This window comes from Neofelis nebulosa, chromosome 6 (genome assembly GCF_028018385.1).
Source record: "Neofelis nebulosa isolate mNeoNeb1 chromosome 6, mNeoNeb1.pri, whole genome shotgun sequence".
NCBI lineage: Eukaryota > Metazoa > Chordata > Mammalia > Carnivora > Felidae > Neofelis > Neofelis nebulosa.
The window spans coordinates 100828410-100855106 of NC_080787.1; the positions used below are offsets into that span (position 1 = coordinate 100828410).

At 38.2% G+C, this 26697-nt stretch overlaps 1 protein-coding gene and 1 long non-coding RNA gene across 2 annotated transcripts in view; one reads left to right on the plus strand and one right to left on the minus strand.

The window, feature by feature from the left end:
• Positions 1–570: 570 nt before the first annotated feature.
• On the plus strand, positions 571–1684 carry LOC131514644 (uncharacterized). Its single transcript, XR_009263190.1, has 2 exons — positions 571–862; positions 1097–1684. It is a non-coding gene; the product is annotated as an uncharacterized LOC131514644 (long non-coding RNA).
• Positions 1685–2798: 1114 nt separating this feature from the next.
• SEC63 (SEC63 homolog, protein translocation regulator) overlaps positions 2799–26697 on the minus strand; it is a 79284-nt gene continuing 55385 nt past the window's right edge. Inside the window, exons 18-21 of the mRNA XM_058734878.1 lie at positions 22235–22336; positions 18797–18895; positions 7556–7660; positions 2799–6541 (exon numbers count right to left, since the gene is read on the minus strand). Of these exons, the coding sequence (XP_058590861.1) occupies positions 6398–6541; positions 7556–7660; positions 18797–18895; positions 22235–22336 (450 nt within the window). The 3' untranslated portion in view covers positions 2799–6397. The remainder of the gene's footprint in view (positions 6542–7555; positions 7661–18796; positions 18896–22234; positions 22337–26697) is intronic.

Consider the following 26697-nt stretch of genomic DNA (forward strand, 5'->3'; position numbering starts at 1 on the left):
TAAAAACCCAAAAACAAAATCCAGGGATTTTGTTTCTAGTCCACATTACAGACAGTTTATGTGGACAGTTAGGGAGGATTATAAATACCTTAGTACCAAATGCAAAGTAAACTTTGCAAATCATACTGAGATGGAGGAATGCTTCCTTTTTAAAAAAATTTTTTTTCTCACTCTAAATTTTTTTCTCTTTAACACACATTCAAAAATCTACTCAAAACTCAGTTTTACTATTACCAAACCCAAACTCCCATCTGAAATGTGCTCTTCCTGAAGTGTCACTTCTGACATTTAGTGAGCTACCCTGTCATGAAGTCAGCAGACTTGAAAGACGTGGGGGTTTTCAGTGTATAAAGAAAGAATGCTGTGAATCATAACACTATGGTTTCATCTCCAATTCTCAAAAGCACTTCGCTGAAAATCGCATTAATCCTTGTAATTTCCATGATAAAAGGCCTGGATCAGGGTTTTGTGAGGAAGGGGCGGGGTAAGTGGGGCCAGAGCTCCTGGGGATCGTGGGAAAGACTAAGTGCAGAGTTCTGACCCAGGAGTTGGTTGTGGGCAGAGCTACAACTTCTGGACACTTGGGAGGGGTGCCTTGCTTCCCTTTGGCGGGGGCACCCCTCCTGGTGCTACCTTTCCGCTCTGTTTCAGTGTGTGTGTGCTATCGCGTCAAGGAGACCAACTGTAGGCTTTTGGAGAAACTTGGAAAGAGAAGTTCAGCACAGCCAGTGACTGAAGTCCCAAGGACGTGGCAGAAAATCAAGAAATAAAAAAGCTGGAGAGACACTAAGAGAACACTGGATGTTAATTATACTGGCATTTCTTTTTTAAAGGCTGGAGAAACTTTGGATGCGATTATAAAGTAAGTAGACTAATTTTACAAAGATATAGATGCAGACTAATGCATAGAAATGAGGGAGACTATAGTTATCCTGGTAATATTATTGGATGTCTCAAATGCAGCTCAATGATCATGATTTTTAAAGTCTCTCATTAAATTTTAGTCACATGCCTCATTCTTGATCAAAATGTCTATCAGCAAATTTGATTCCCCTCCCCATTCATCTGCATAATCTCTAACTTTGACTTTTCACAGTCAAAACCAAAAATAAATCTTCCTTCAAAGGACAATCCCAGGTGCCAGCACGACTCTTGAGACTATTTCAGAGCTTCCTCAATTTCAACCAAAGTCCAAAGATTCGCTGTAAACAGAGGTACTTATGTATTTTGAATTCTGACTTTTGACAATTTTCCACGGGAATCTCATGTTTCTGCACACCTTGTGAGAGGAGGCACAGAGCTTTCTTGTTCTAGACTATCTTTTTATGTAGGAAACAACCTCGGAAGAGAGAGTTTTCCCCTCTTGGACAGCCTTGCTTGCATGCCCTTTAAAAGACTAGGCTTCCTGAGCTGGAAATTCCTCAGCTGTGACAGCCTCTACCTGGGCTACTCAGCATCGCCCCCGTGAACTTGGAAGACCAGAGGAGCAGATGAGGAACAGGAAGCTCACGCAGCCAGAGAGCCTTCTGACCTGGGACTCTCCTGTCTTTGGCCAACGTCCATGACACTGTGGCAGGTTAACTTGTTAGCTTGCACACAGGGTCTGACCCTTCATAGCTGTTGACACCAGTCACCCTCGAAACTTAAATCTCATAGAATAAAAGGATTTCTTTGTCCTACCTGATTTTCCACCTCTCTCAGGCAAACGATCTAATACAATTCCAGTGCAATGAATACGTATGGATTGTCTTCTGGAGTTTTTGTAAATGCACTTAATATTTCCAGCCAGAAAAATGAGAAGTTAATATAATGTATTAAAAGACATATGTAACAGAGACAATGGTTAGATAGAACTAAAAGAGGTTAAAGGGGAAGAAGGTAATCCTAGAAGGTAGAAATACAATAAATCGCAAAGCACATATTTAATTTTGGTTTAGTCCCACAAGCGAAACCCTTCTTTGCTTAATTGAAAATTGTGGCCCTATCGCCCTCTACCGGAACCAGGCTGGAAACTACAGGGAAATTGTTTGAAGTTGCTCTTCATGGAATCTGCTCACATCTCTGTTATGCATTGCTACCACTTTCCAGATTTTAAAGTATAAACCTCAGGTGTTCAGAAAGATAAAGGAACACAGCTCCCTTTGCATCTGCAGCCTGACAGGTTAATGCTGAACCACCTCATGCTCAAAAGAGAGTGGGCAGTCCTTCCCAATACTCACCTTTAATTTGTAGCAGCCAGATTACAGGACCACTAACAGAACCACTAACAGTAGCCTTTGCTGGACATCCCAACAGGTCGTCCCTAGCACTTCTGCCTCCACCTACCTCACTTCTATTCCATGGACATCTGCTTAGAACCCTTCCCTCATCTATTAACCCCATCACCAAACCTATTCAGTTCCATCTCAGAAAGTATCACTTTGCTCCTGGGCCCTATAGGACTAGACCGAATGCCAACTCTTCCAGCAGAGTAACATCACACTGTGAACTCAAACGGTGAGTGCCAAAAGTCCAAAACTTCATTTTAGTTTAAATGTTACCCTATCTAGGGGCGCCTGGGTGGCTCAGTTGGTTGAGCAGCTGACTTCAGCTCATGATCTCACAGCTCGTGAGTTCGAGCCCCGTGTCAGGCTCGGATTCTGTGTCTCCCTCTTGCTCTGCCCCTAACCCACTCACATTCTGTCTCTGTCTCTCTCAAAAATAAACATTAAAAAAACAAAATAAATGTCACCCTAACTGTACCTAAAAGCAGCATGCCTAAATGTTTTGATCATGCACTGAAATCAGAAAAAAATATATAATGCACCAATAAATGTATTATTTATTTACAAATTATATAAGTGTACAATTGTACAATATATTATGTACATTATAAAACACACAAAAATAGAAATTTAAAAGGATGAGAGTAAATACAAATAACCATTTTACCTTTTCCCCACGGACTGATTATCTGCATACCCCAGGGATATATAACACACCCACCTGAAACCACAGCCCTAAAGCATGCCAAGGATTGCTGTATTTGGATTTTTAGCTCAAGTTACAGAAAAATGTGCAAGATCATAGCTTTTACAGTTTTGCAAAATAGCCCTAATATCTAGTTTAAATGTGTGAAGGTGTTTGACACTAACTTAAGACACATTAGGACCAATCACCACACAGCCAATGAAATGGTACTTTATGGTTCAATGTTAGCCGTTTCATCTTAAGGCAAACTTAAATGGGGGTTTCATAGAGTTAAGTAAGAATATTTGGGGACAAAAGTGCTTTCAAGAAATACTTAAAGGATGACGATTTGCCTGTTTAAGAAAAGCAAAAAACAAAAAACAGCTAGTACCTAAAAAAGTAATTCCTCTGCCTACAGTGGAAAAGACTTTAAAAGCGGTGGGGGGCGGGGGGGGCATCCCAAACAATGACTGTTAGCTAATGCAAATGGTTTAGAATGGATTGCCACACATCTGCCTGTCCTAATACCAGTGAGTCCTTAAGAACATGAATTCTTTGATTTCTATAGCCCCAGTATCCAATCATTGCCCTGGAAACATAGAAACGCAGTGAATATATGACATATGATGAACAACCCCTCAAATACATACACTGCGGAGTTACATTTGAAATAACTGTTGCGAAAGAACACTTCAGCATCTGGCTTTGATTTGTTGAAGCAAAGAACTAGATAGACCTCATGGTCAGCAATACACTCAGAGAGTTTCATTACATTCCTCAACATCCTCCCACATCTTTTCCCCATCAGTCAGTCCTTTGGCATCCCGCAACCCACATTGCTTCCACCCAAGGTCTGAGCTTCCCGCCATGCAGCAGAGTAAAACAGCAAGCCAAGCTTGTCCTTCTCCACCCCTCAGTGCAAGCTGGGAGAAATGTAAGGGTATTACCCCCACACAAAGTGCTCCTTAATTTTAAAAAGTTATTCATGAAAACTTAAAAACTTTGTAGAAAGGACATGAACATCTGACTTTTGAGATTGGGATATACACATGACACACACCATGGGGCCTCAATCAAGTTTTATAACACTAAACTTTACAACTGCTAGACTTTCAAGTGTGGTCTCCTCATGGAAGAGTTATCTTCTAACAGGTACTTCGCCGATTTAGAGAAATAAAAATACTACACAATTTAAATAAATTTCATAAATAACGTTTCACTTTGTGTACACGTTTTCATCTGTATGCTCGATTATTCTGTTGACAAAATAGTTTCTTGATGAAAACAAAACTGAAACTACACTAAGAGTTTCCATTAGATTAATGCAAACCAGGGTCAGTTATCAAATCTTGATCAGGAGAAGACAGGATATGGAGTTTAGAGATTTGCTGAAGAGACGAGAACCATAAACCGAAGGCTCAGTTCTTTCACTATTGCAATATGGAGGTTTTTTTTTTTTTTTTTTTTTACCTAAAGTACTTATTAGAGGATAATGTACTTACTTGGTTGGGAAGTACATATAGATCACCTAGAGGGCAAAGGAAAACAGACTAGTGGCATTTTCTAAGGTCAAGGTGATGCTGTTTTGTTAAGTACTATGGTGAGTTACTAGGTTGTGAAATCATCCTCTCTAAACACAGAAAGCCTCTGTAAGACAAAATGGCTACTAGAATAGAAATACTTTCTTGAAAATTATCTTTTAAGAAAACCAGGACATGTGTACATTACACACTGGTTCGTTCATACGTTTTCTTGAACAACTCCTTTTGCTTGATGCTACGGGCAGGGCTCGCTGCCTTCTACCACACTTCAGTGACCAGCAGCTGTCTCACCCGACAGTCTCACTTTCCCGGCAAAACCTAACTCAAAAATTAAACCCTCTACTTGCGAAGAGAAACAACTCCTCAGTGGCACTTCTGCCTGCCAAGGAAGGGTCTAACACCTTTAAAGAGAAAAACAGGTGATGGAGTTTCCAATGGAGAAATTGCTTTGAACATACTGAGAAAATATTACATCCTAAATTTAGAACCAGGAAAACCATTCATGTTTTTGGTAATTTTCACATTTTATTTCCAACTACTGCAGTAACAAAACACCAGTGGTAATTCTGAATGGAAAGTGGCAACCTTTTAAATCAGTAAGGTCACAAATCAGTATTCCAACCGTACTTTGGCCTATGGAGATTTTGATAGGAGAGGGATTATTACAATCAGTCCTGTAATATCACAGACATACGCTTCCTCAGTAACTAGTAATAAAAATATTCATCTTACCTCAGTGATTCATCATGTATACATTTCTACTCTCTATAAGCACTATCCTTCGGGGTTGCAGTGTCTGAGGGGGAAACTCCTCCCACTCATACGGTTTTCTATGCCATACAGACACAGTGGCCACTTGAGCAGTAATGGACATTATTAAATTTTAGTTGAAAAATAAAAGAATGAATTATCCTATTATATGCTTTCTCTGGGAGTAAAAAGACACACCGTTACAAATGTAAAATGAGTCAAACTTCTATTTTATTGACAGGAGTCCAAAATGAATACAAAAAAATGCCTCCACTGCATGTTATCTATTGTTTTCCTTAAAAGGCTTCTGAGTCAGGTAGATTAAAAGCTAAGAATGTATTTTAGCTTTTATAGTGAACCTTTTAAAAAAGGCTTAATAACATGAGTCACCAACATCAGAGAACATATGGTCCCACACTCATTTTTAGACCTATAGTTTATAAAAAGAATTAGATCCTGCACTGATCTGCTAAAATAGAGGCTTAAAAATGTTTTAAGCCATTAAAAGCCATTTTTATAACCTAATAACTCTGGGCAATTAAGAAAAGGAAAACCCCCAAATGTAGCCCTCTGTATTATGTGGAATGTGACAGAATGCCAACTTATGACCAAGATAGATAAAAATAAAAAGTTTAAAGCTATGAATAGAGCTGTTATAAATAGTCTTGTATCACTGCAAAATGTCAACAAAATGAATGATAGAGCTTATCAAAAGATTAAAACTTGAGCAGATGTTACTTAAAACCTATGTGTGGTGTTTATCATCCTCTAATGTTTGCTACAAACTAAAGCTAAACAAAGAAAAGTTGCTCACTTATAGATTGGTTTTCATGTACCTTTACTTTTACTGGGACCATAAAATGATCAGATAATACATAGCCCACACTTCTGGACAGTTATAACAAAGGGTTTATTATCGTTTGCAGATGAAATAAATGCACCATCCCATTCATACGTGAAAGGCTCTAACAAGCCTTAAGCGTTTTGGACTGCACCAAGGCACCACCATTGCCCAGTTGTATTATGCACCCATTTCGAGTAAAGAACTAATACCTCCCTCAACAGCAGTTCTGCACTGTTTCTGGTTTATTATACACTTCCGAAACAGCAAAAATTTGCAAGTATGTGCAAATATTGTGGTCCAGTCATAGTACTGCTTAGTCATCATCTTCCTCCTCTTCTTCCTCTTCCTCAAAGCTATCTTCAAAGCCCTCGCTGTCTTCCTGGTCTTCATCCCCCTCTATTGCTGTATCCCACTGTGGGTGATTTTCCGGTACAGGCTTAGCCTCGTGAACTTCCAACTATAAAGAAGAATTAAATGCAGACATGAGAAATTTGGGAGGAATAGTGAAGAAATATATGATAAAAGATTTTCTTTGACTGCAACAATTATAAAGAAATAGATTTTATGGTTCTAGCTCTAAATTTAACATATTTGCTTATAACAGACATTCATCCCAGAAATAAAAAGGCAATCTACTAACATGCAAATGTCATTAAATTTCTAATACAATTTGACATTTTAATTTTACAGAAACTATACTATTTACTCTGTAGCATGGAAGATTAATAATTGTGACTCTTGAGCAACAACAAGGTATGTCTCAAGAAGTCTGCTGAGGGAAGAAAACCTCAAGTGTGACTTTTGCAGCCTCCAGCTTCCTGAAATAAAATTCTGTAGACAATGGAAAGAAATAGGATATCCTCATGGGAGAAAAACAGGCATGCCTTTACCAGCTCCCTATACTTTGGGACTCCCAGCACACAGAACAGTAATACTTCAATACAGCTTTTACACAAAACAATGCCTTTTATAAAAACCTCAAGGGAAACCTCAAGGGAAACTGGTAAACACTGACAGGAATGTGCTTCAAATGATACTTACACAAAGTATAAACTCTGATAAAAAAAACAAATTAGTTTTAGAAATTAATAAACACTCCAAAAGAACCTGTGGGAAAATACATGTGCTTTTCTTAAAAAAAAAAAAAAAAAAAAAAAAAAAGAACCCAGCTGGTGAGGCCCTATAAAGTTATAGCATATAAAAGCATATTAAGAGTATCTCTGAAGTAATTTATAGTTAACATTCTAAATCCTTCTAATAATTCATTTTCAAGGTTCTAAAGTATTATACTCCTTTAACTCAACAACTTAATTATGGAAAGAGCAGGCCATCAAGAATATCATATATAAAGTATAAGATGACATCTTTTTCCCTCTGTTACTCTACATTTCAAAACTAGAAATGCTTCCCTAGTATATTAAGCACTTATTCAAACAGGAAACTATATTTATTGAAGAGTCACTATTATTACCTTCAGGGGTTTAATCTGATCCAAACCCATATAGGAGTCTGATCTTAGAAACACTGTATACTGATAATTTCCAGGCTTGCCTGGTGCAGGAAACTTCAGTTCTACCTAGAAAAAAAAAAACAAAAAACAAAAAACAGCACTTAAAATCCGTATTTGAGAAACGAAAAAAACAACTCATTCTTAAAGTTCCTAGGTAAGAGCGTTTAACGGGCAGGTTTATTTACTCAGATGACATAGGGAGCCCTAACAAACATTACAAAAGTTGGAACCCCAACAAATACATATATATTTTTATGTCATTAATTATATATACTATGTAAAAAGGAAACCAAATTAGGCAGGACTGATGAGGTTAACTTGTATCTTTGCAATTCAAGAAAACATTTAAAGCAACCAAGTTCTGTATTAACCATCACACCTTGACAACTTGAAGAAATGAAGTAGGGAATAAAGGAAAATAAATGAAATGTAAAAATAACATAGGCTTCACCAAATAGGCAATTCTTGTGAGATTTTCTTATTTCTAAGATAAATGCTATGAGATAATAGAAAATACATGTATTTGTCTCTACCCCCAGTTCCTGGCACAGAGCGAAATCCCTATAATTTCCTACGTGATAAGAGCACTAGGAACATCTTTTGTTCTAGTATTTGGTCTGTGACCCTGGTTTCTGACACTGAGCTTGTAACACCTGAAGAATTACCTGGGTAACAGTAATGTGTTTTGTTCAAATGAGGTGACCCTTGATGAGCACCTAGATGAGGTCTGGTCACCAGAAAGACCAAGCCATGATTAGAAGTCTGGAGCCCTCAGCCACGGCCACCCATTCTCCAGAGAGGGGCTAGAAACTGAGTTAATGATCCATCATCCCTATGTTGATGAAGCCTCCATAAAAATCCTCAAAGTAAGGGGGTGTTCAGGGAGCTGCCAAGTTGGTGAGGACATGGAAGTGCTGGGAGAACGGTGTGCTCAAAAGAGCATGGAAACTCCATGCTCCTTACCACATACCATGTCCTATGTTATCTCTTCCATTTGAATAGTCCTCTGTATCCTTTATTACATTATTTTATAATAAACTAGCAAGTATGTTCCCCTGAGTTCTATGAGCCATTCTAGCAAACTGTCAAACCCAAGGAGAGGTTCATGAGAACCCCAATTTATAGCCAGTTGGTCAGAAGTACAGGTGACAACTTGAGACTTGCAAGTGGCATCTGAAGCACGTAGAGGGAGAGGGGCAGTCTTATAGAACTGAGCCCTTACCATGCAATATCTGATCCCAACTCCAGATAAAGAGAGTCAGTGTTGAATTAAATTGCAGGACACTCAGCTGGTGTCACAGAAAATTACTTGGTGTGGGGAAAAACCCCCATACCTGGTGTCAAAAGTGCTGTGAGTGTGATAATAGTGTGAGTTACTAAGAAACACACAGGGGAAGTGAGTTTTTCCTTTACAAATGCCCAATGATGAAAATACCATATGCTTTTACTCATATGTGGAATCTAAAAAACAAATTAATAAACAAAAACCAGAATCTAACCTATAAATACAGAGAAGAAACTGATGGTTGCCAGAGGGAACTGACGGGCAAGGGAAGAGGGGATGGGCAAAATGGGTGAAGGGGAGTAGGAGATACAGGTTTCCAGTTATGGAATGAGTAAGTTACATAAACAGAAGGTACAGCCTAGAAAATATAGTAAATAATACTGTAATAGCACTGTATGGTCTGTAGACAGTAGCTACACACATTGTGAGCATAGTATAACAAACAGAGAAGGTGAATCACTATGTTAAACACCTGAAACTAATATAACATTGTATGTCAACTATACCCAAATTAAAAAAAAATTTTAAACATGCCCAATGCTTTAAAAAGTCAAGAAGATATTTATCTCCTATCAAATCATAAACTTCACATACAAAGAGTTACAAACTTAAGAGTTTCAATTCCAGGGGAAGGAAGATGCCGAGGAAGTAGGAGGACCCTATGCTCTCATCATCCCACAAATATAACTAGATAACTATCAAATCATTCTAAATACCCTAGAAATTGACTTGAAGACTAGCAGAACAAACTCCACAACTAAGGGTAGAAAAGAGGCCACATCAAAGAAGAAAGGAAGTGCGGAGATGTGGTTTGGGCAAGAAATGGATTATGACCACTGTGATGGGGACGGAGCCAGGGTCGTGAAGAAGGGCAAGAGACAGAGACAAACTAGCCACAGAGGAGTGCATGGGGAAAAGGAATCCCTGTAGTAACTGGCTTGGAGAGCACAAGGGCCTGAATTTCTTGAGTTCTTGCAACCAGCAGGGTTTTTAGCCTGGAGTTTTAAAGGTCAGCATACTTGGCTCTGGGAGCACTGGGAGGACATCGGGGCTGCTCTTAGAGAAAAGGCAGGGCAAACAGTCCACAGACATACAGTGTGGAAACAGTGACCTGAAGAGTGCATGGGGTACACAGTGGGGAGTGTATTTGCTCATCTCACAGGGCATTGCTGAGAAACAGCATTCATGGAGAAATCCCTGGCCAGTGCCATTTCCCTCCCCTCCTCTTCAGCATAAGCACAGGGCCACCTGCGGGAAGCAGCACCAATACTACCTAACTTGCTTACACTAAGCCCCCACCCTCTGCACTCCAGTACAACTGCCCCTCCCAGTCACACTTGCTTCAGTCCCAGCACAGCGGAGCCCCAAGTTTCGCAGGGCCTTGGCTCCCTTGGCGGTGGCAAAAGGACTCATTTCACAAGCAGACCAGAACACACCTAGTTAAAACTCAGTCACGTTCAGGCTAGGGACCAAACACTGCCTACCAACAAAGAGACCCTCTGCAGACAACTGGCTTGCAAAAAAGCAAAGCACACACAGCACACATTGGAGACACCCCCTGAAGCACCAGACCCTGGGGGAAGGCAGACACTGCAAGGCACTACAGGACCTCTTCTAAATAAAGCCATTACCCTCAAGAACAGGAGACACAGCTGACTTTCCTAACACAGAGAGACAGGCACAGGGACTTAGACAAAATGAGAAGACAGAGGAATCTCTCCCAGATGAAAGAACAGGACAAGGCCACAGCAGGAGATCTAAGCAAAACGGACAGAAGTAATGCCTGATAGAGAACTTAAAGCAGTGATCATAAGGATACTCACTGGATTTGAGAAAAGAGTAGAGGACCTCAGTGAGACCATTAACACAGAGATAAGGACTAACAGCAGAGATAAAGGGATCAATAAATAAAATAAGAAACACGCCTAATGGAATGAACAGCAGGCTGGCAGATGCAGAGGAACGAATTAATGGCCTAGAAGACAGAACAATGGAAAGTGATCAAGCTGAACAAACAAAAGAAAGGAGGATTATACAAAATGAGAATAGACCTAGCGAACTCAGTGACTACATCAAACGGCAGTAACATTCACATTATAGGAGTCTCAGAAGAAGACAGAAAAAAGGAGACAGAATTTATTTGAAGAAATAATAGCTGAAAACTTTCCTAATCTGAGAAGGAAACAGATAGATCCAGGAGGCACAGAGAACCCTCAACAAAATTAACAAAAGCAGACCCACACCAAGACATATTGTAATTAAAATGGCAAAATATAGTAATAAAGAAAAAGAATGTTAAAAGCAGCATGAAAAAAAAAAAAAAAAGACAATTACATACAAAGGAAACCCCATAAGGCTATCAGCAGATTTTTCAGCAGAAACTTTCCAAGCCAGAAAGGAGTGGCATGATATATTCAAAGTGTTGAACGAGGAAACCTGCAACCAAGAAACACTATCCAGTAAGGCTATCATTCAGAACAGGAGATAAAGAATCTCCTAGACAAACAAAAAGTAAAAGAGTTCATGACCACTAAACCAGCCCTGCAAAAAATATTAAAGGGGACTCTGAGTGGAAAGATCAAAAATGACACTATGAAAGTAGGATACACAAAGCTGTAAAACTGAATACTTCTGTAAAGAAATCAGTCAAGGAACTCACAAAATAAAAAGATATAAAATGTAATAACATATGCCGAAAATGTGGGGAGAAGAGGAACAAAGAATGGGTTCAAACTTAAACAACCATCAACTTAATACAGGCTGCTATATGCAAAAGATGTTATATACAAACCTAATGGTAACCACAAATCAAAAATCATTAATAATATGCAAAGAATAAAGAGAAATCCAAATATATCACTAAAGAAAACCAGCAAACCATGAAAGAAAGGATCAGAGAAAATCTTTAGAAACCACAAAACATGTAATGAAAGAGCAATAAATACACACCTATTAATAATTACTCTGTGCAAGGCTTCTGGGTGGCTCAGTCAGTTGACCGTCTGACCCTTGATTTAGGCTCAGGTCATGATCCCAAAGTTGTGGGAATGAGCCCCGCATCTGGCTCCATGCTAAGCATGGAGTCTGCTTAAGATTCTCTCTGCCATTCTCCCCCACTTTCTCTCTCTCTCTCTAAAAAATAGTAATCATCATCATCATCATCATCATCACTCTGAATAGACTAAACACTCCAATCAAAAGACACAGGGTAACAGAATGGATAAAAAGACAAGACCTATCTATATGCTGCCTACAAGAGATTCATTTCAGACCAAAAGACACCAGCAGATTGAAAGTGAGGGGATGGAAAAACATCTATCATGCAAATGAGTCTCAAAAGAAAGCCAGAGTAAAAATACTGATATCAGACAAAATAGACTTTAAAACAAAGACTGGAACAGGAGACAAAAAAGGACACTATAGAATATTATAAATTAAGGGGACAATCCAACAAGAAGATAAACAGGAGACAAAAAAGGACACTATATAATATTATAAATTAAGGGGACAATCCAACAAGAAGATATAATAATTGTTAAATATGTATGCACCCAACATGAAAGCACCCAAATTCATAAACTAGTTAATAACAAACATAAGGAACTGATCAATAATAATACAATAAAAGTAGAGGACTTTAACATCCCACTTACATCAATGGAGAGATCATCTAAACAGAAAATCAACAAGGAAACAAAGTCTTTTTTTATTTTTATTTTTAATGTTTATTTATTTATGAGGGACAGAGCATGAGTAGGGGAGGAGCAGAGACAGAGGGAGACAGAGAATCCGAAGCAGGCTCCAGGCTCTGGGCTGTCAGCACAGAGCCTGTTGCGGGACTCAAACCCACAAACTGCGAGATCATAACCTAAGTCAAAGTCAGACACCCAACCAACTGAGCTACCCAGGTGCCCCAGAAACAAAGGCTTTTGAATGACAGACTGGACCATATAGATTTAACAGGTATATTCATAACATTCCACACCAATAGCAGAATATACATTCTTTTCAAGTACACATGGAAAATTCTCCAGGACAGGTCACATATTAGGTCACAAAACAAGCCTCAACAAATTCAAAAAGATCAAAGTCATACCATGCATCTTTTCTGACCACAACACTAGTCAACCTACAAAACTACAAGTCAACCACAAGGGGGATCCCAGGTGGCTCAGTTGGTTAAGCGTCTGACTCTTGGTTTCAGCTCAGGTCATGATCTTGCGGTTTCGTGGGTTTGAGCCCTGCAATGGGCTCTGCACTAGATCTCCTCTCTCTCCCTCTCTCTGCCCTTCCCCAGCTCACACTGTCTCTGTCTCTCTCAAAATAAATAAACTTAAAAAAGAAGTTAACCACAAGAAAAAAATCTGTAACCACGATAAATACATGGAGATTAAATAACATTCTACTAAACAATGAATGTTTGGGGGGGGGGGGGGAGAGAGAGAGAGAGAGAGAGAGAGAGAGAGAGAATGAATCTCAAGCAGGGTCCATGCTCAGTGCAGAGCTCAAGGCAGGGCTTGATCCCATGACCCTGGGACCATGACCTGAGTCGAAATCAAGAGTGAGACGCTCAACTGACTAAGCTGCCCAGGCACCCCTACCAAGTGTTTAAAGAAAATTTAATACCTATTCTTCTCAAACTATTCCAAAATACAGAAAAGGAAGGGAAACTTCCAAATTCATTCTATGAAGCCAGGATTACCCTGATACCAAAACCAGGTAACGACGTCACAAAACAAGAGAACTACAGACCAATACATCTGATGAAAATAGATGCAAAAATTCTAAAAAACCAAATCCAGCAATACATTACAAAAATCATTCATCATGATCAAGTGGGATTTATTCCTGCGTTGCAAGGGTGGTTCAATATTCACAAATCAATCAACGTGATACATCACATCAAGAAGAGAAAGGATAAGAACAATAGGATCATTCCAACAGATGCAGAAAAAGCATTTGACAAAGTATAACATCCATTCATGATAAAAACCCTCAATAATGTAGGTGTAGAAGGAACACACCTCAACATAATAAAAGTCATATATGAAAAACCCCACAACAATCTCCTCAATGGAATAAAACTGACAACCTTTCCCTTAAGGTCAGGAACAAGACAAGGATATTGACTCTTATTTTATTCAATATAGTACTGGAAGTCTTAGCCACAGCAATCAGACAACAGAAAAAAAATAAAAGGCATCTAAATTGGTAAGGAAAAAAGAAATCTTTCAGTATTTGCAGATGACATAATACTATATATGGAAAACCTGAAAGATTCCATCAAAAAACTGCTAGAACTGATAAACGAACTCAGTAAAGTCACAGGACACAAAATCAATGTACAGAAATCTGTTGCATTTATATACACCAACAATGAAGCAGCAGAAAGAGAAATTAAGAAATCAATTCCATCTACAAGTACACCAAAAACGGTAAGATATCTAAGAATAAACCTAACCAAAGAAGTGATACACCTATACTCTGAAAACTATAAAACACCAATGAAAGAAACTGAAAATGACACAAAAAATGGAAAGACGTTCCATACTCATGGACTGGAAGAGCAAATATTGTAAAAATGTCTATACTACCCAAAGCAATCTACACGTTCAATGCAATCCCTACCAAAATACCTACACCATTTTTCCAGAACTAGAATAATCCTAAAATTTATATGAAACCAGAAAAGACCCTGAGTAGCCAAAGCAACCTTGAAAAAGAAAAGCAAAACTGGAGGCATCACAATTTTAGATTGCAAGTTATATTACAAAGCTATAGTGATCAAGCAGTACAGTAATGGCACAAAAACAGACGTGTAGATTAATGGAACAGAACAGAAACTCCAGAAATAAACACACAATTATGTGATCAACTGATCTTCAACAAAGCAGGAAAGAATATCCAATGGGAAAAAGATGGTCTCTTCAACAAATGGTGTTTGGAAAACTAGACAGCAACTGCAAAACAAAGAAACTGGGGGCACCTGGGTGGCTCAGTAGGTTAAGCACCTGACTCTTGATTTCGGCTCAGGTCATGATCTCACAGTTCATGAGAGTGAGCCCTTTGTCAGTCTCTGGACTGACAGAGCAGACAGAGCCTGCTGGGGATTCTCTCTCTCCCTCTTTCTCTCTGCCCCTCCCCCACTTGTATGCATGCTCTCTCTCTCTCTCTCTCTCAAAATAAACTTGAAATAAATTTTTTAATGAAAAATAAAAATTAAAAAAGAAAGAAAGAAACTGAACCACTTTCTTACACCACACACAAAAATAAATTCAAAACAGGTTATGGACCTAAATGTGAGGCCTGAAACCATAAAAATCCTAGAAAAGAACATAGGTAGTATCTTTTTTGACACTGGCTATAGCAACTTTTTTCTAGGTATGTCTCCTGAAGCAAGGGAAACAAAAGCAAAAATAAACTATTGGGACTCCATCAAAATAAAAAGCTTCTGCAGACTGAAGAAAACAATCGACAAAACTAAAAGGCAACCTATGGAATGAAAGAAGATATTTGCAAGTAATCTAATAAAGGGTTACTATCCAAATATATAAAGAACTTATAAAACTCAACACCCAAAAAACAATCCAATTAAAAAATGGGCAAGACATGAGCAGACATTTGGCCAAGAAGACCTACAGATGGCCGACACATGAAAAGATGTGCATCATCACTTACCATCAGAGAAATACAAATCAAAACTACAATGGGGTATCACCTCACACCTGTCAGAATTCTGGCTAAAATCAAAAATGTAAGAAACAACTGGTGTTGGTGAGGATGTGGAGAAAACATAACCCTCTTCCACTGTTGGTAGAAATGCAAACTGGTACAGCCACTGTGGAAAACAGTATGGAGGTTCTTCAAAAAGTTAAAAACAGAAGTATCCTACAATCCAGCAATCACACTACTGGGTATTTACCCCCAAAATACAAAAACACTAATTCAAAGGGATATATGCATCCCTATGTTTACAGCAGCATTATTTACAACAGCCAAATTATGGAAGCAGCCCAAATGTCCATCAATTGATGAATGGATAAAGAAGATGTGATATATACATACAATGGAATACTAGCCATAAAAAAGAATGAAATCTTGCCACTTGCAATAACATGGATGGAGCTAGAACGTATAATGCTAAGTGAAGTAAGTCAGTCAGAGAAAGACAAATACCATATGATTTCACTCATATAAGGAACAAAATAAATAAGAAAAGGGGAAAAAATGAGAGAGACAAACCAAGAAACTGACTTTTTAACTACAGAGAACAAACAGATGGTTACCAGAGTGGAGGTGGGTGGGGAATGAGTGAAACAGATGATGGGTATTAAGGGGCATTAACAACTTAAAAAAAAAAAAGTTTCATTTTCATTTAGACAAAGGAAGAATAAATTATTAAGATGTCATTTGTATGTTTTGGCAATCTGCCTCCAATCTCCAAAATCCAGATTTTGTAAGCAAGATTATACATTAAAACAAACTAGAAAAATCATGGGAGAATCCTTTTTTTAAAAATTAATCTCATAGTTTGACCTTTCTAAGTCACCACAAAACCAAGAAAACAGAAAAGAAAAAATTACTAAATCACACTGCAAAAAAAACTCCAAGTAAATAAAGTTTATATTTTTGCCTAGTAAAAACAACCATAATAGTAAAACAAAATGGGGAGAAATATCTGCAACAAATATCACCACAGGTTGATTTCATAATATTTAAAACAACAATTGCCCAAACCAAATTAAAAGACCAATAAAAATGAACAATGGTCACAAAGAGAAGTACAATTCAAATACACTGAAAGATGTATTACTCTGAAGAGAAATACAATACTGAAACTACACTGTGTAATTAGGAAAAACTGATTCAGTCAAGAATCATCAATTATATTAAAATGAGTGGGTAAAAGACAGAGAACAGGATATTAATATTAAACATAGTGCCCAAGTAGCACCCCAAAGATTAGAAGGAAAAATGCCTTTTACAGTAGAGAAGCCTTAACTAAATGTTCAACCATGGTATCACCAATGTGGGCAAACTGATATAATGTGCCCCAATTTGATGCACTAAGAAGGTTACATCACTTATGTAGTATTTTTACCAAAAATATTTAAGATGAATACAATTATGAGTAACCAATGAGACAAAACTGAGGGATATTCTACAAAATACTCTGTCTGGACTCTTTAAAAATGTTGATGGCATGAAAAATTTAAAAACAAGGGGCGCCTGGGTGGCTCAGTCGGTTAAGCGTCCGACTTCGGCTCAGGTCATGATCTCGCAGTCTGTGAGTTCAAGCCCCGCGTCGGGCTCTGTGCTGACTGCTCAGAGCCTGGAGCCTGTTTCAGATTCTGTGTCTCCCTCTCTCTCTGACCCTCCCCCGTTCATGCTCTGTCTCTCTCTGTCTCAAAAATAAATAAACGTTAAAAAAAAATTAAAAACAAACAAACAAACAAACAAAAAGGCCAATGAAGAGTTCTAGAATAAAGATGAATGACAACCAAATTCAATGCATGATCCTTGACTGGATCCTGAATTTTAAAACAAAATAAAAACTAATTAAAAAAAAAAAAAAAAAAGGGATGTCTGGGTGGCTCAGTCAGTTGAGCATCCCACTCAATTTTGGCTCAGGTCACGATCCCAGGGTCGTGGGATTGAGCACTGCATCAGCGCAGAGTCTGCTTAAGGTTCTCTCTTCCCCTCTCCCCTGACCCCTCCCACACGTGTGAACATGCTCTCTCTAAAGAATAAAAAAATAATTTGAAAACAAAACAAAAACTGTAACAGGTACTAGTGAGTATTTAGGGAAATTTGAATATGGACTGCATATTAGATAAATACCATATCAATGTTAAATTTCCTGAACATAGTAATCTTATTGTGCTTATGTAGGAGATCACTCTTGTTCTTACGGTACCCTGGTAAAACTTAAATTTAAAAAATAATAAAACTGCTCTATCAAACAAATAACCTTAAGTTAGCTCTGTCAAATAAACAACAACAAAGTACTTCATACATTTACTACTTGGTAATAAAGGGGGAAATGTACTTTTTGTATTAAAAATGAGGGGCACCTGGGTGGCTCAGTCAGTTAAGCTGCTGACTTTGGCTCAGGTCATGATCTCACGGTTCATGGGTTCAAGTCCTGCATCAGGTTTCATGCTATCAGCTCAGAGCTCAGAGTCTGGAGCCTGCTACGGATTCTGTGTCATCTTCTCTCTATCTGCCTCTCCCCTGCCTGCACTCTGTGTCTCTCAGTAAATAAACATTTAAAAAAATATTTTTAAAATATTTTTAAAAAATCAACATCACAGAACTATCTTGAAATTAAAAAAAAACCCTTGCTCTTGTCCACCAAGTCCAGGTAGAAAGAACCTTCTTTCTAGAAAAGTAACATGAAAAAAATCAAGAAAAAGAAGAAAAGTAGAAAGGAGTTGCCAAGGGATAAAACATGTTCATCATGATGGTACATGAGTGATGTCATGAACAATGAATAATGCTACATAATCAAAAATTCCACTCTAAAAATCTAATTAGCAATTCTTACATTTATTTTTAAGACCAAAGGTCTTAGCACTAATCCAGTGAAGATAAAAATTGCAGATTTTTGTAAAATATAATTAAATTCTGGACAGAACAAAAGGCATATGTTCTTACACACTGACAGTGAAAACTCCCCAAAGTAAGTTGAAAACAAGCTTTTAAGACTAAGAAAGTTGCCTACTTTTAACAATACTATATAAACTTCGAATTAGTTCCCCCCAGGCACCAGAGAACAGTTATAAAAGGTGCCTTAACAAATACAATACAATAAGCCAAATATGATAAACTGAAATCTAAAAAAGATTTTATGAGGCAGCATGAAGGTGAGATGACTTACATTTGTAAAAACTGAAATAATGTTGTTGGACACTTACCTCTTCTGTATCTTTTAGCGTACACACATGATATGGCATAGATATTAACGTCTGTTCCTTCCTATCTGCAATATAAAGCCACCACCATTCTTGTTTCTCCTGCAAAGAAAAAAAAAAAGAGACGTTATCAGAAAGAACTAGAGAAGTAACTGTCTGCCTTGTCTCATTCTAGAGGTATTGTTCTGGTTTTGTTCACTGCAGTATCTCCGGCACAGACACAGTGCCTGGTACAAAACAGATACTCAATAAATGTTTACTGAATGAATAAACTATTCTTAACCATTTATAGATCTGCTGTCCAAAAGAATTCTGTATGTAATATGGGGGTTTCAAGCAGTCCCTTAAAAAACGGTAGTGATGGGCCTCTGTGTTAAAAACCCCTGATTAACCTCAAATGACAAGAGATATAATAAAATAAAATAAAACATCATAAACTATTACAGGATCATCCAGCAAATAATCTTAGTCATTTTACCTAGTAATAAGCAAAAGCCAGAAAGTAAGAGCAGAAGGGACTTGGGCAACCAAATCGGAAATCATGAAAATACACTACTCATAAAAGATCATCTGATTTAAGAGCCTATCTAATACCTTTTACTGCACATGATTTTAATAAGCACAACATTGTCAGCTGTACCTCAGAAAAGATTAGGAATAAAAAAAGAGCTCAGTAAAGAAACTGCCACCAGAATGTACAATGACAGCAGGAAGAACTGACAGGAGACAGAAAAGTATTTAAAAAAAACAATGAGAAGACACAGCAGTCTGGAGGCACCAAACTTCAGTGTGCTCAGCACTGCTGTACAGAATTCATCAATAACTGTTTAGTCATGTCTTAGTACCCTCTGCTTAAGAACTGGTCAGGGAAGAGATCTTCTTTAATCAAATTAAAGAAAAATGTTTTGGAGCTAAAAGACTCTAGGATAGTCTAAATACTCATTTAACCAAAACAACACTAGACTATTCTAAATTCTCAATTATCCAAAAGAAAGTTAGAAAAATAACTTTTTACTGAAAACATTATCATAGGGAAAATGTCTTTTGAATTCAAAATCACTTGTACTTGCTATTTTATATTAACCACAAGACACTGAAATTTGATTATTTGATAATGCTACACTGAGGTTAACTAAAAATTCTTGTAAACTACAAAGCACAACATTAGTAAGCAGAATAAATAAATCACAAGTATATGATTAATTCAACTTCTGCTTAACCCAAAGTGGACTACCATAATAGGTGTGTGTGTGTGTGTGTGTGTGTGTGTGTGTGTGTATACATATATATGTATATTTGTCTACATGTGTGTTGCACAAAGTGGATAAAAACATTATAATGGACTCAAAATGCAGTATTAATTTCTGCACCTTATGGGCCAGAGCCTCAGTCACAATTACTTGATTCTGCCACTGTAACATGAAAAGAGTAAGTGTGACTGGGTTCCAATAAAACTTCATTCATAAAACAGGCAGGGAAGCAGACTTGTCTACAGGCAGTTTGTCAATGCCTGATTTAAAGCCACATAGACTGGATTATTTCACTTCTCTAAAACCCTGTTTTTCTTCTCTATTAAATGAGGAGCATCTACCTCAGGCTGTGTTGTGAAGATGGACTGAGATAATACAAGTAAATTATATATTAGAATGTCTAGCACATTGAGTGTGATAATCACAATTATTAATGAAATGATCTCATTACTAGAACACACATGTAATATAAGCAGCACGGGAGATGTTTTAAGAATGTGCGTATCTTCTTTACCTCTCCACTAAGGGAATGCCTTTCCTTCCCTCTCCCAGGCTATTTGATTAAAATGTGATTCATTCAAGAATATTTATTAAGAAGCTGGTGAATATGAATCCACGGCACTGTACGTGTGCCTAGACTCTTTGATGCACACGGTGAAAGTGGAAAAGATGTTCTACCATGACTTATTCACACTATCAACACAATAGCTTCTCTACTGTGTGAGATTCCCCACCATTCTTAACATATTAAGCATAATGAATGAGTTTCAGTTACATGTAAGTCAATTATAAACATGTAACTTTAAGCAATTTAAATGGGTAGTGTGATAGTTAGGGTAGCTCTACAGGTACACGGGAAGGTAGACAGGTAGACATTAGTAAAATCCTAAATAAATTTTGTCTGATAAGTGGTACTTTTTGAGATGTTTACCGTGTAGTTGTAGATTAAATTAGAAAAAGGCATTCTCAAGGCTAAAATGTTCTAAGGGAGTGAATGGATGTTTTGCTTATTAACTAAGCATGGTCTAAAATGAACTGTCTGGTACAAGGGTACAAATTATGCGGCTTATAACATCCCATGGCACTTTTAAAACCAATCAATGAGTGAAATTTACTCGCTTGATTTCGGGAGTCTTGGGGTTGGCAGACTACCACTGCAATGGGCAAAATGCCCCTAACAGATGGGCTAACGCTCACGACACGCCAGAAGATCAGCAAGCACATTAACATGGAATCCTGGGCTGACTTTCCTCCAAGTCAAAACAACAGTCTGCAGAGCCACTCATTTATTATTAGGAAAGCCAAATTACTTGGGAATTTGCCTTCAGCAGCCCCCAGCAACTCTGGATTGACATTCTAAAGCAGAAAGCAGATTTATACATGAAATCACCTGCCAAACATGAGTGCCGAGCATAAGATTCTGTGGCCAAGCTGTGAGGCAGTCGGTGGAACAGCTTCCTTGAACTAAGAGGCAACCAGTTCTCGACCTCTGGCCAGAGACAGAATCATTGCAAAAGCAAAGCATTGTGTAAATTCCAAATTCATTTGAAAGACAAACAACTCAAGGAGACCAAAAGTTGAGCAGGCCACAACCACGAAGTAAACAAGGACAGGAGAACAAATAGCACTGCAACAATCTGTCCTGAGCTTGGGGCTCAGTCACTCTGAACTCTTACTGAACTCAGCTGGTCCCACAGCCCATGGGCTTGCCTATTCCCGGGGACTAGGGCCAGAGCAAGTGCAGTGGCTCCAGGTGGCCAGTACAGAGCCATCAGAGAAAACTCATGGGAAAAATTTAAGAACTTTTTTCATTTTATTTAAAACTTGACAGAAGTGAGAGACTCACAAAAGCTGTGTAATCATAGGCAAAATATGCATTTGTCTGACAGACTGCCTGAACTACTAAAGAGAAATCAGCAGTCAGCACAACCTTCAGTAATATAGGCACAGAAAAGACAGAAGCACAGGAAACCATATAAATACTTAAAAAGTTAACAATCCTCCCATTATAGACCACATTCACTAAATCTAATTCATACTGAAATGTATTCTTCAAACTGTCACCTATCAAGAACAGACCACATCAGCACATTTGAGCCAGTACACACCATGGAGGGATAAAAGGCAACTGAAAAATACCTAAAGACAAAGTAGATGGAATAAGGAAAACGCTGAGTCATGAATAACTCACCTCAGGAAAATAAAGACTATAAACAGGATGTGTTATCTTTGATTTGGTTTCCAGTAGAGCTCTCTCCTTTCGCTGTATACTTTGTTGTAATTCTTGCCACTCCTAGGTAAAGTAAAAATCAAACATTTGAAATCGTTTTGAAGTTTCCATCTTCTTCCAGCTATTATTCCTGACAATGCTAACTACTACTGAGTTCAGTCCCACAGACCTGATCATTTCCCTGCTCTAAACTTACAACACATCATTTCATAAATCAAATCTAAGCCCTTCAGCATCAACTACATGGGTCGTGATCTGATCTGGGCCAATCTCTTCAGTCTCCTAACACTGCCTTCCTCTTTGCACTTTCTATTCTAGTCATTTCGAACTATCTTGACTTCTCTGAACTCACCAAGCTATTTCACTCCTCCTAAACCCTGTTTGGATTTGTTTTCTCCCTCTGTCTTTAACCTGGCAAATTCCTCCTATTATTCCCTTAGGAACTGCTAAAGCCTAAACCATGAGTTCCCAAATACCAGAAATTTCCCTCAACTTGAGTTGATCACTCCCTCCTCTGTGTTATCACTGTATCTGGCAAAAATGTGCATAATCTCTTTTGTACTTTTGTATTTTAATGTTTACTTACAAGTCTGCCTTACCCACTAGCCTGTCATTCAAGGGCAGAAACTGTTTTACATTTGGCTTGCATTTCTGTCATCTAACACAGGGCTTGCAATGTGGCAGATAATGAATAATTGTATAATTATTTGACAATTGAATGAATGTATTTTGGTATCTAAAGAAACTAGTCTGTCACTTCTACTAACCCTAATACTGTACTCAGAAAAGAATATGTCAACTCTTTCTCAAAATGTGGGTGGGGAAATAATTTCTTTGATAGGCTTTAATTTCCTGGCAATCAATTTAATTCCCGAAGTACAAAAACGGTCAAGGGCCAGCAACTGCTAAAAAGTCACCCTTGTTTTTCCCCACCATTCCCAAGGGCAGGTACATTACAGGCATACCTCATTTAATTGCACTTTGCACATGTGTGCTTTACAAATACTGTGATTTTTACAAACTGAAGGTTTGTGGCAACCCTGTGTTGAGCAAGTCTCTTGTTCTACTGTTGCCATTTCTCCAACAGCATTTGCTCACTTCGTGTCTATGTGTGTCACATTTTGGTAATTCTTGCAGTATTTAAAACTTCTTTCTTATTATATTTGTTACGGTGATCTCTGATCACTGATCTTTGATGTTACTACGGTAATTGTTTTGGGGCCACGAACCATGCTCACCTAAGATGGCAAACTTAATAAATATTGTGTGTATTCTTTTTTTTTTTTTTTTTTTTTTTTTTTTTTTTTTTAATTTTTTTTTTTTTTTTTTTTTTTAACATTTATTTATCTTTGAGATAGAGAGAGACAGAGCATGAACGGGGGAGGGTCAGAGAGAGAGGGAGACACAGAATCTGAAACAGGCTCCAGGCTCTGAGCAGTCAGCACAGAGCCCGATGCGGGGCTCGAACTCACATACCGCGAGATCGTGACCTGAGCCGAAGTCGGACGCTTAACCAACTGAGCCACCCAGGCGCCCCAATATTGTGTGTATTCTGACTGCTCCACCAATGGGCTGTTCCTCCATTTCTTCCCCTCCTCTTGGCCTCTCTATTCCCTGAGACACAACAATACTGAAATTAGGCCAATTAATAACCCTACAGTGATCTCTCAGTGTTCAAGTGAAAGGAAGAGCCACATGTCTCTCACTCTAAATCAAAAGCTAGAAATGATTAAGCTTAGTGAACAAGGCAAGCTGGAAGTTGAGACAGGCTGAAAGCTAGGGCTCTTGTACCAAATAGACAAGTTGTGAATGCACAGGAAAAATTCATGAAGGAAATTAAAAGTGCTACTCCAGTGAAAACACAAATGATAACAAAGTGAAACAGCCTTATTGTTGGCACAGAGAAAGTTTTAGCAGTCTGAACAGAAGATCAAACCAGCTGTAATAGTTCTTTAAGCCAAACCTTAATCCAGAGCAAGGACTTGCCTCTTCAATTCTATAAAGGCTGAGAGAAGTGAAGAAGGTGCAGAAGAAAAATTTGAAGCTAGGAGAGGTTGGTGCGTGAGGTTTCAGGAAAGAAGGCATCTCACTAACATCAAAGTGCAAAGGGGAAGCAGCAAGTGCTTGTGGAGAAACTGCAGCAAGCTATCCACAAGGTCTAGCTGGGGTAATTAATGAAGATGGCTACACTAAGTAACAGATTTTCCACACTAGCAAAACAGCCTTACACTGGAAGAAGATGCCATCTAAGACTTTCATAGCTAGAGAGAAGTCCATGCTCGGCTCCAAAAGACAGGCTGACTCTTCCATTAGGAGCTAATGCAACTGGTGACATTCGGCTGAAGCCAATACTTGCTTAGCGTTCTGAAAATCCTAGGGCCCTTAAGAACTATGCTAAATCTGCCCTGCGTGTGCTCTCTAAATGGAACAACAAAACCTGAATGATAGCACATGGTTTACTGAATATTTTAAGTCCACTGTTGAGATTGACTACTCAAAAAAAAAAAAAAAAATCCTTTCAAAATAGTACTACTGCTCATTGAGAACGCATCTAGTTACCCAAGAGCTCTGATAGAGACATACAGTAAGATTAATGTTGTTTTCATGACTGCTAACACAACATCCATTCTGTAATCCATGGATCAAGGAGTAATTTTCACTTTCAAGTCTTACTATTTTAGAAATACATTTTTTAAGGCAACAGCTGCCACAGATAGTGATTCCTCTGGTGGATCTGGGCAAAGTATACTAAAAATCTTCTCATTCACCCTTTTACAAGCCATTAAGTATATTTATGATTCATAAGAAGAGTCAAAATATCAACATTCACAGGAGTTTGGAGAACTGATTTCCAACCCTGATGGATGACTTTGAGGGGTTCAAGACTTCAATGGAGGAAGGAGTACTGCAGATGGGGTGGAAATAGCAAGAGAATTAGCAGTGGAGCCCAAAGATGGAACTGAATTGCTGCAATCTCATGAGAGAACTTGAGCAGATGAGGAGTTGCTTCTTATGGAGGAGCAAAGAAAGTGGTTTCCAGACATGGAATCTACTCCTGGTGAAGGTACTGTGAAGATTGTTGAAATAACAACAAAGGACTTAAAAGATGACATAAACTCAGTTGACAAAGCAGTGATAGGATTTGACAGGTCTGACTCCAATTTGAAAGAAGTTCTATTGTGGGTAAAATGCTATAAACAGCATTGCACGCTACAGAGAAATCATTTGTGAAAGAATAGTCAATGCAGCAAATTTTACTGTTGTCTTATTTAAAAAACTGCTCCAGCCACTGCAATCTTCAGCAACCACCACCCTGAATAGTCAGTAGCCACCAACACCTAGGCAAGAGCCTCCACCAGCAAAAAGATCACAATTTGCTGAAGGCTCAGACGATGGTTAGGATTTTTTAGTAATAGAGAATGTTTTCATTAAGGCATATATATTGTTTGAGACAATGCTACTGCATACTCTATACACTACACTACAATATAGTGTTAAACATAACTTTCATATCCACTAGGAAACCAAAAAATTCATTTTGTGCTATATTGTGATGTTAGTTTCATTCTGGTGGTCTGGATATAAGCCTGTAGTATCCCCAAACTATGCCTGCATTCCTCATATTTTTATCCTTTGCCTTTTCCTTTTATTCCTCTCTACTTGACCCTCTCAGGCTATTCAGGCAAACTCTTTTTCTCTCCTAAACTACAAGGGTACCTTTTAGGTCAATGGCCTAGTCAGAAAGAACAGAACAACACAAACATAAAGGAATGGCTGATCAGTTTACAGTTCATTTGCAGTAAGCCTCTAAGGACCCATTATTTGTCCAACAAACCCTCTTTTTATAGCCCATCCATAAATCAGGTGCAAACTAACGGTATACCATGAGATTTTTTTCTATTTTCTACCCTCACAATCTTAGTAAGTTCCTTAGAGACACCTCTTTTCCTTAAGGTCTTATATATTTCTTGAAACAAGGTGGAATTTTGTAAATATTAGTTTTTCCCTTAACCAACCTCGAGACATTAGAGTCCACAGTAACGTTTCTTAACTCTAAACATTACCTGCAACTCTGGAAAGACTCAGTTCTAAGTAACTGCTCAGACCATAACCCACCTTTCCTAACTCATTTGCAGACTCAACTCCAACAATGAAAACCATTGTAAGACACCAAACTGGCTTCGATTTAGACCCACATCCTATACTATCTAGCAACTTAAAGATTTCAGAAAATTAAGAAGTCCGGGTGCCTGGGTAGCTTAGTCGGTTAAGTGTCTGACTCTTGATCTCGACTCAGGTCATAATCTCATGGCTCATGGGATGCAGCTCCGCGTAGAGCTTTACGCTGACAGCGCAGAACCTCCCTGGGATTCTCTCTCTCTGTTCCTCCCCTGTTCGCATGTGCTCTCTCAAAATAAATAAAT